The sequence below is a fragment of the Populus trichocarpa genome, chromosome 18 (genome assembly GCF_000002775.5).
Source record: "Populus trichocarpa isolate Nisqually-1 chromosome 18, P.trichocarpa_v4.1, whole genome shotgun sequence".
In the NCBI taxonomy this organism is placed as follows: Eukaryota; Viridiplantae; Streptophyta; class Magnoliopsida; order Malpighiales; family Salicaceae; genus Populus; species Populus trichocarpa.
The window spans coordinates 10,428,784-10,438,964 of NC_037302.2; the positions used below are offsets into that span (position 1 = coordinate 10,428,784).

A 10,181-nucleotide genomic window follows, 5' to 3' on the forward strand; every position below is an offset into this window, starting at 1 on the left:
CTAGTGGTTAATGATGCTGGTTAATTACAAAAATCACAAGATTTTTAACAAATAAGTGCATTGATTTCGTAAACTCATGGAAAGAAAGCGTGGATTTGCTGAAGAAAAATCAATCTATAATCTTGGGTCCAATTATGATTTTCTAACACACTCGTAATCAAAAGTTTCAATGTTGATTCTCCTAACTCTCGCACAACTGGTATTATTTAAGTTAAGATGAATAAATAAAGCTTAAGTGGTATCAAATCAGCAACAAAGTCAACAGCCAAACTTGACCAATCCAAGGATATTTGGTGAGCTCTAACCCTAACTTTCACATATAATTTTGAGCCTTTACTGGTTAGTCTTGTAGTCTTGTGGTGGTTGTAGCTGCGGGTTTGTCATTATATCCTATACTTTCTCAGTCTCATGAATAATATTTTAATGCCTCTTGCACTAATTATTAGAAATATAGAAAAAATAATCAAGGATGTTTGTTTTAAAACGTTTTAACCTAATTATATTTTGATTTTTAGATTTTTAAAAAATAAAAAACACAACATTAATTTAACATTGGCCTGAGAGAACATATTATTAGGGATCCGTTGGCCATTTAATTAATGAACAGGGACTGTAATATGGAGCCATGGTTGAGAAATATCACCCCAGTTATAATGATCTCCGGTGAGCCCGGTCGACGCATCTCCGGTCATCAGCTCTTGTGGCGTGCTTGTGTAATTTGGTTCTATGGGAGGGGCCTTCTAGCAATCTCGAAGGAGACTTCCGGGTGTTATATATAAGAGACAAATATATTAAACTAAATGTAATTTTGGACCACAAACATGTATTATCCTTCCTTGCCACGTCTCTTTAATTGCCGCGCATGAATTGTAAACCCAGTGTTTAAAAATAACGTAGTCTTTATTTTTTAAAATATTTTTTATTTAAAAATATATTAAAAGAATATTTTTAATATTAATATATCAAAATTATTTAAAAATTTAAAATTAAATTTTTTCCAACTACCCTTTAAAACGCAATATAAATGGGTTAAACTTTAAAGGGCAACTTTTATTTGGCTATTTTATTGCTTTTTGCCCCAACATTTCGCTTTATTGTATGGTGGTGGAGTGGACTAGTGCATGCTATTTTGCTCCAAGCGTAGTTTTAACCTTAATTAAATAGTAATTTCTAGCCCTTTAAATACCTCTCATTCCTTCCTCATAGACGAACCAGAATCCACTCTTCTCTCTAATCATCTCTCCCTCTCTCTCTCCCCCTCCCTCTCTTAAGAAAAAACCATTCCGCCTAAAGAAAAGAAAAAAAAAAGAAAAAACTCGTCACTCTCTACATTCACATGGAGATGGAGCCAGCAAGCACACCGGAAATGGGCAAGAAACTATGGCACATAGTACGAGTTATATTCTACATGGTCAGAAAAAGCATATCAAAGAGCAGAATAATGGTTGATCTCCATTTGATGCTAAAACGAGGTAATAAACTAGCAGAAAAAGCCATATGCAACCTCATGTTCCACAACTACCACCACTCTTCTTTCAGTTGCCGCTCCAACGACGCACTTTCCTTCATATCCCCGCGAGAATACGAGTTTAGCTGCAGCAACAGCCCGGCTAATTTCAACCCTTTCTACACCCACAAACGCAAGCACCAACTCAACCTTTTTGCCAAGTCTTACAAGTATGACGATGTCACCACAGCTGCTGCTGTGCAAAAGATGCTTGAAATGTTAAACAATCCTGAGGTAGCCAGCGCCGTTGAAGCATCACCATTGTCGCTGCCAGGATTTGGAAAGAGTCCCATGGTGAGGCAGTTGAGAATAACTGACTCGCCTTTCCCACTAAAAGATGAAGGAGACAGTCAAGTGGACAAGGCAGCTGAGGAATTTATCAAGAAGTTCTACAAGGACTTGAAGCTGCAAAAAACCGCTGCTGCCGCCCTTGAATCACCGTACAATGGCATGTGGGGCAGATAACAATGTGCTTTTAGTTGATAATGTTTTCATGGCTCTTTCTTGATTTCTCGTTAAGGTTGCATCTTCCATAGGAAAGCGTTAGTGCATATCCTCCTTCTTCACATACTTGTTCAGTTCTTCAATTTGTCACTCATCATAAAAGAATCTCACGATCATTCTCCATCGATCTTAACAGTTATGGAACGTGTGATCAGTACAATGATTTTCTTGTGTGACAAAATAATAGCATCGATCTGGGATTACTTAATTGAGATGGGATTTGGATGAAGGCTTGACAGTACTTGTACTCTCATGAAAAATATTTTCCAGCAATAATTAATCAAAATTTTGGTTCTCATCTTAGTTGTATTTTTTCCTTTATTCCCTTTCTCTTATGAATTTCTCTGCTTCTGTTATCTATTTTATTTCTTCCATATTGTCTCAAATAATCTTAATTGTCAATGAAATACTTTAGGAGAAAACTAGTTCACTAGCTACACTACGCTACGCTACAATTGGATAAAAAAGAAATTGAATGTGAAAAAACACAAAATGTTATTTCATATTATTACTAAACTCGTAGCTAGTTAATTTTAAAATTTCTCGATATAAATCTTTATTTAGTCTGGAATTAAAATTAATTCATGTAAAAATTATTTTAATATGACCTAAATAATTTGATGGATCCAAAAACAATTTAGATGAAATATAAAAAGCGTGGTTTGATTTTTTTAAAAAAATCAAGATAATATATTTTTTTAACATTGGGTCGCCAATATATTGGATTGATATTAGCATCGCGCTTAACTCACAAGACTCACGATCTAGATCATGAACTACGTTGACTTTCAAAAGAATTTCAAGATAATATTTTTTTTTTAATATTGATATAATAACATTTTGGATTGATTTAGGCGTCACAACGTAATCTGTCAAACTCATGATCCGTATAACAGACTACAGTACTGAGTTTAACAAGTTTGTTGTTTTTTTAACTGTTTATTTACTTGATAATATAACAATAAAAATAAATAATCGTAAAATTGAATATCAATCAAATATCAGGATATTTATTTAAAATTATACAATTTCATAGAAAATAAATCATAAAAACAAATTCAAAATCAATGAATAATAATCGATGAAATTTTAATTAAAAAAGAATTAGAAGACAAAAAAAAAAAAAAAGAGAGAGTAGCTTCTTCAGTACTATTCATATCAACAGCGAAGTAGCTGAGGTTTTATCCTAATTCTTTTACAGGACATGAGATAATAAAGAAAAAGAAACTCCATGATTAATTTCCGTCCTTTTCATGAAAGCGCGTGTTTTCTTCCCACTCGTTACATGGTGAGGTGCCACGTCAGGGCAGAGTATAGAGTTTTTAATGTATTTGCTTTCGCGGTTGGTGAGTGAGTGCTTTCGATTTATTAATTCATTTAATTGGCCTTTTAGGGCTCTTGCATCTGTGTTAGTTAACTTTCGATGTTCGGACAGTGGGGAGTCTAGTGGTTCTGTTTTATTCATGTAGCTGAGGGTCACCTTCGATGCACGAGGGAGCACAATTTTTTTACAATTCTTTTTCTTTTTAATTTCCTCACAAATATATGGAAAAAGTATTTAGCCATCAATTTTTAATTCTCTTCGCTGGACTCCAGCTTGTGTAGGATCTATATATGTCGCTGTTCACCTAATTATTAAGTTTGCTGGCATCTTGAATTGTTCAACATTTGCTCATGGGTTTTCATTTCCGTACTTGTTTACATTTGAATAAGATTTCTTCTTGTAGTTTAAATTTTTATTTGGTGGAGAATTTCTTGTGTCGAGAGATTATTTAATGTGAAATTTCTAATTAAATATTCCTGATATTTCTCTCTCTGTAAATATAGGATTGAATGCTAAAAGAAGACATTTTTAAAACAGAAAAAAAATAAACTTTTGTACTATGCATGTTTTTATAAAAGAAGATTAATTAAATGATTTTTAGTCAAACTGTCACAACCACAACGATATTACATAATATCAACGGATTATTTCGTTGATATTTAAATATTGATTTTATTAGGAAAAAATTTATTGGTAGAATTATTAGCAATACTAACTGATTATTGAAAAATATATCGTCAGTAATATCTTTTTTATTAGTTATTTTAGTAATTATTTCATTAGTAATACCATCATCATCGATGAATATCTATAGTCACTACAAGATTTAACAGTTTTACCGACGGAATTTTTCCGTCGGTGTAAGACACATATTCCATCGGTAATTATATTACCGACGGAATCAAAGACGGAAATGATCCGTCGGTGAATCGTTCGTCGGTAATGTTTTGTCCGTCGGTAAATCCGTTGGTAATAGAATTACCGACGGATTTACTGACGGAACAGACGCGTCGGTAATAATTTTTTTATTACCAACGGAATTACCGAGGGATTTACCGACGTAATTATTGAAAAACATTTTAAAAAAATTCATTTTATAAAATTATAAAATAATTAAATTAACATAAATTAACACTGTATAATATATACTCAAAATGCTTGGAAAAAAGAATAAGAAAATCAATTCAAACAAATTTGCAACAAATAAATAAAATAAAAAAATTAATTCAACTAAAAAATTAATTCATATGAAAAAAATGAAGTTGCAATTGCTAAATATTTAAAAATCCTATAAATAAATCTACTAAAAATTGATCTCATATGAAAAAAAAATCTCACAACAACATTTATACAATTATTAAGAACAAAAACAATTAAAAATAAAATAAAAAACAAATATAGTGAAAAAAATCACGAAAAAAGAAGAAAAAAAAATCTTACCTTAATGTAGTTGCAAGTGAAGCTAAGGAGAGAAAAAAAAAAAAAGAAGAAAAAAAAATCTTACCTTAATGTAGTTGCAAGTGAAGCTAAGGAGAGAAAAAAAATTTCATTAAGCATATTAATTAAAAAAAAAACTAAGAGGATAAAAGAAGAAAGAAGAAGAAGACATACCCAAGCATGGAGAAAAAGAAAAGGAGATGAGGAGAGAAAAGAAGAGAAAGAAATAGATAAGAAATGATGTTTTTTACATAAAGTGAAGAAGAAGAAGAAGACATACCTTAATGATGTTTTTTACATATAGTGAAGAAGAAGAAGAAGAAGAAGAAGAAGTAGAAGAAGAATAAGAAACAGGTCTGTCTCTTGTGAAATAAGGGCATTCAGGCTTTTTATTGGGACGCTTTATCGACAGATTTACCGACGGATAATTAAATATTAATATTTTTTAATTATTCCGTCGGTAATTCCATCGGTAATATTTAATTTAAATTTTCAATTTCGTAAAATTTTTTCAGAAACCGCCAAAAAATTACCGACGACTTTTCAATCTGTCTGTAATATTGAAATGAAAATTTTAAATTAATTGAATTTTTTCAGAAAACCGCCAAATAACACTGACGACTTTTCAATCCGTCGGTGATTTACTCTATGGAAAATACCGACGGAATTTTGCGTCGGTGATTCCCTTTGTAATTAACATGATGAACAATGTTCACAATTTACCAACAAATTTACCGACGGAATCACCGACGAAATTTGTTCCGTCGGTAATTCCGTTGGTAAAAATGACACGTCATCATTTTTTTTTTGCTTTGTTTTAATTTTTTTTCCCACGGTAATTCCATCGGTATATACCGAGGGAATATTTCCGTCGGTAAAATCCCTCGGAAATTTACTGACGGAAATATTCCCTCGGTATTTCCGTTTGTATTTATCAATTTTCTGATAGTGAGTTTTATTACAACTTAATTTTTTAGGTCTTCAAGATGAGAGGAGAAATCTATAATTTTCTCTTTTTTTTCGGACAAAGATGAGACAATGGTTCAGGAAATTCAGGAATTAAAATGGTCTATATGATGAGAGGAAATTCTCTCTCAAACACTTAAGAGGGCTTTTCAAGTCTATTAATGGACTTGATTATACTTAATATTCAAAAAAACCAAACAACCATATGATTTCAATATTTTCCAAACAAATTGATGTAATTTGTCATAATCAAACTTGCATATCACTTTTATATGGGTGTGACTTTATAAAGGTGTGTTTGAGAGTGAGTGATGTTGTTTATGTTCTTAGATATTTTTTAAAAGAGTTTTTCTTTAAAAAAACATCAAAATAATATATTTTTATTGTTTTTTATTATTTTAATGTTGATTTTAAAAAACTTTTAAAAAAATTATTTTAATATATTTTCAAACAAAAAACATTTTAAAAAAATACTTTACACCACAATACAAAAATACCAAAATATAAAATAAATCGAGACACACATGCCATTCATAAGCATAGTAAATTCAGTTGGATTGTGACTAATGCCGTGTGAATGTGCCCAAAATGTTTGAACTGTTTAATCTCTGACAAATTTATTTTTTTCTTCTGGTTACAATTGATAAGACTTTGCATGTCCCTTGTCTAATGTTCATACCAACATTCAGCTGCAAGCATTATCTGCTGTTCCTGGTTAAAGGAATTCCATAATTTATGTCTGTGGGGTATCTTGCTTTAACTAACACTTTTTTTTTTTGTTTTATCATATACTTTAACTACCAAGTTCAAAGACGAAAACAAGAAAAAGAGAGATGATCCAGGAACAAAATCTAGCCCTTTACTTTAGCTGAAATCGTATGCGTGAAGCTTTCCGGGCTGTCCCCGGCGTTATACTTTAAGGGATAGCCGAGAGAGAGGCTTTCAGGTGCGTGGGCCTTGATATTTCAAACTATTGCAGTGGCTCTTGTGCATATCTATGATCTCCCCCAGAAAAGCAGCGTCGCTGTGAAGTGGAGCCGATCCAAAGGTTTTTGTCCTTTCGAGCTCACTAGCAGGCCAATATCAGCTAAACACAAGGACCCTCTCCTTTTCTTTTTCTTTCGACAGCAGAGATGATTGTCTAAAATTTACTGGTGCATACCTAAATTCTGGATCCCTTGTGATTTGTGCTGGTTGTCCTCCCATCTCCCACGTAAGACATTAGCTTTGATGGCCTGTTAATCTTTACTGTAAATGAAAATTTCATTAAAAGGAAGAAGGAGAAGAAGGAGGAGGAGGAGGAGGAGGAGAAGACATCAATCGTGTAGTATATACATAACCTGGCACTAGTAGTTGCTCATGAAATTGCTAAGCATGTTATTACAGTTTATAAGCACAATTGATTGGACTGTTGAATACAATCTATTACAATATGAGAAATTTTTATTAACCTTCTTGTTGGATCAGCAATGCGGTGATGAATGCAATTTCTGAAAGGTTTTGATTTATTTTTTTTAAGTTAATACGAAAAAATACATGTAAGATAATATGGTTTGGTCCCATTGCAATTGATTGGGAGTACTGCTTTACTTGGAAACCCAGTTACCTCTTTGTGGCTCGAGGGATGATCAATGGAATTCATGTATTAATAAGTGTTAATGGATTAACTCATTGACCTGCTGGTCTAGAACTTAGAATCAAATGAAAGTTAAAAAATTAATTAATCTAATTATTACTCGGGTGAAACTCTATTTAACTTTTTTCTTAATCTAATTTTTTAATAACAACATCATCTTAATTTTTTTTTAAAGATAAATATTGAAATCATGTTGTTTTAGGTTTGACCCGAGTTAATATAAATTGACTTACTCAGCCTGCTATCAAAACCTTGGACCAGGTCAAAAGTCGACCCAAGTTTTATAACTATAATATTAATAATTTGTCCTCCAAGAAAAATGAAATTAACATATACTAAAAAAGGTTCTTCTTTTATTGTAGCGCGATTACCGTTCACCATCTCACAAACATTATGAATTTGGGTAGTACTTTAAAAAAAAATTAATTTGGTCCTTGAACTTTTATTTTGCATGATTTAGCTTTTTTTTAAAACCAAATTAGCACTCAATAACATATTTTTCTCGGGAGGGAGGGTTGAATTGAAAGATAGAAGGTTGGAGTGAAAAAAACGGGTGAAATAGATGACAACTTTGAAATTTATCTTAAAAGTTGATTTTCATCCCCAATATTTTTTGGCTCTTAGGTTAAATGGTTCCTTTAATTTTAAAAAAATTAAATTTGACACCAAACTTTATTTCCCTCATTTTCAGTTCTTTTTTGGTGGGAAGAGATATAGGGTCACGCTGGATTCCAACGTAAAGAGAGAAAATTATTGTTGGCGTCGATTTAGACCACTAAAACGATCAATTTTTATGTCTAATGATTCCATATGACGAGAGGAGTTTGAATTAAGTGCTTTTTTCTACCTTGAAAGTGTATAAAAAAACAAATATGAGCTCAAGAAGATTTTTGGTTTCAGGTTTTGAGGTGTTTTTTGTGTATTTTTTAGGCTATGGATTGGTTTAACAAGGTTCCTAGGTTGTTTTCTAGGTGTTTTAAGTCAAAATAGGTTGAAAATAGTTTTTTAGGTAAAAAAACACGAACCATGTTTTCTCGGCCACCACAGTGCCCGAAATCTTGAATTCCAGATGACACATCGTCTATTTTTTTCAAAAGAAATTGGGACATACAACACGTTATCTACCCCATTAACTTAAAAAAAAAAAAGGCTCGCATGCTTGGGCTTGACCTTACAAGCCCATGTGCTAGCCGTTTCTTGATGGGCTAGGCTATTGACCTGACTTTCCAGGCCCAGCAGCGCATGGCCTCATTTGTTTCTTTCTTTCTTTTTTATTTTGATTTTTTAATTAATATATTTTTTTACATAATTTTTGAGTTTGTGTTTTAATTAATATTCTTTCTCTGATTTTTTTTGCTTATTTAATATTTTTTAAATGATGATAATTTTTTAATTATATTTTATTTAATTTTTGAAGATGTTGGTATGATTTATCAATAATTTTTCTTACATTTTATACAGATTAAATTTATTTTTAAAAATTAAAGATATTTTTTTATAATATTTGTAATACGTGTAGCCTTGCATATTATTTTTTACTTTTATTTTATTTAATAAATTTTATGTGTGTTTCGATTTCTGTTACAAATTGATTTAAATAAACAAACTCATTAAATATAATTATGTAAATAATTTGTGTTGTGATATTAAATATCTTAATCAGCATTTGTCTCTTAATTTTTTCAGTTTTGATTTTATTTATCATCAATATCTTTTTCTATTGAATTATCCAAACCTCACGATCTAGGACACATGATATATATGTAATTTGAACATATCTCATATCCAGATCACGAGTTTCATATGTTAACTCAGCTTTACCCAAAACAATATTTTGTTTAATTTGTTGTTATTGCCTTATTTTTTTATTGTATCATTAAATTAATCAATTTTTATACCAATTATCAACTTTTTTTAAAAAAAAATATGATCATCTTCTAATTTTTATTTTTATTTTTTTTTGTCTGGCCATACAACATTGCAGAAGCAACCTATCTAGTGACAGAACCATTTGTGATGGCTAGATGAATATGGAGCAGCAGTCTTACTCTATCAGTTGTGTATTCGGTAACTTTTATAAGAAAACAAGATCTGAATCCAACTAACTATATTTTTTTTTAATTAAAGTAATGTAATGGGAGAATCCCATTATATATCACAAGGATTGTAGAACCTCCCAATCACTACTTTAAAAAGAAAGAAAAACTGTATAGAAAATGAAATGTTGAATGAATAAGACTAGATATTTGACCTGGATTTCGTTACGGGTTAGATAATTTTCTTTTCAACCAAAAAAGTGAACATACAAGCTTTTTTGACAATTTTTTTTAATAAAAATATTAAGTGTAAATTAAAAAACTTATACACGCATCCAGTTAAACAAATCAAGAATAATCTATGTTATTAAAAAAATCATTAACGATAACTAAATATATATCTAGAAAAGTGAAGAGGCGAATATATATTAAAATATTTGATATCGTAACATGAGTCATTTACCCGATTGTGTTCAATGACTCTGTTTTTAATATAATTTTTTTATTTAATCAAATAATATTAGAAATAGACAAACACATAAAATTAATTGAATAAAATCAAAAGAAAAAAATATGTCCTCAAAATAAAAAATCTTCTCAAGTTTGGATCTAGGTTTTAGGCAATTTCAAGTTGAAAAAAACATCCAATTAGAACCCTCCACCAAATGGAAGCTTTTGACACCAAAATTGATTATGTTGGTGGCCAAAATTGATATTAACTCTAATTTTCTCTTTATATCATCGAAATCCAACTTTATATCTATCTCTCAT

General features: G+C 30.7%; 1 protein-coding gene across 1 annotated transcript; it reads left to right on the forward strand.

Moving 5' to 3' along the window:
• The first annotated feature begins 1,196 nt into the window (after positions 1-1,196).
• On the forward strand, positions 1,197-2,309 carry LOC7461556 (uncharacterized). The gene has a single exon (XM_002324411.4). It carries the CDS (start codon positions 1,337-1,339, stop codon positions 1,970-1,972), a length of 636 nt encoding a protein of 211 aa, XP_002324447.2. The 5' UTR covers positions 1,197-1,336; the 3' UTR covers positions 1,973-2,309.
• Positions 2,310-10,181: the final 7,872 nt, after the last annotated feature.

Bases quoted from the DNA above. Each gene is read 5' to 3' on its own strand.
- LOC7461556 (XM_002324411.4), top strand. From the start codon at position 1,337: ATGGAGATGGAGCCAGCAAGCACACCGGAAATGGGCAAGAAACTATGG.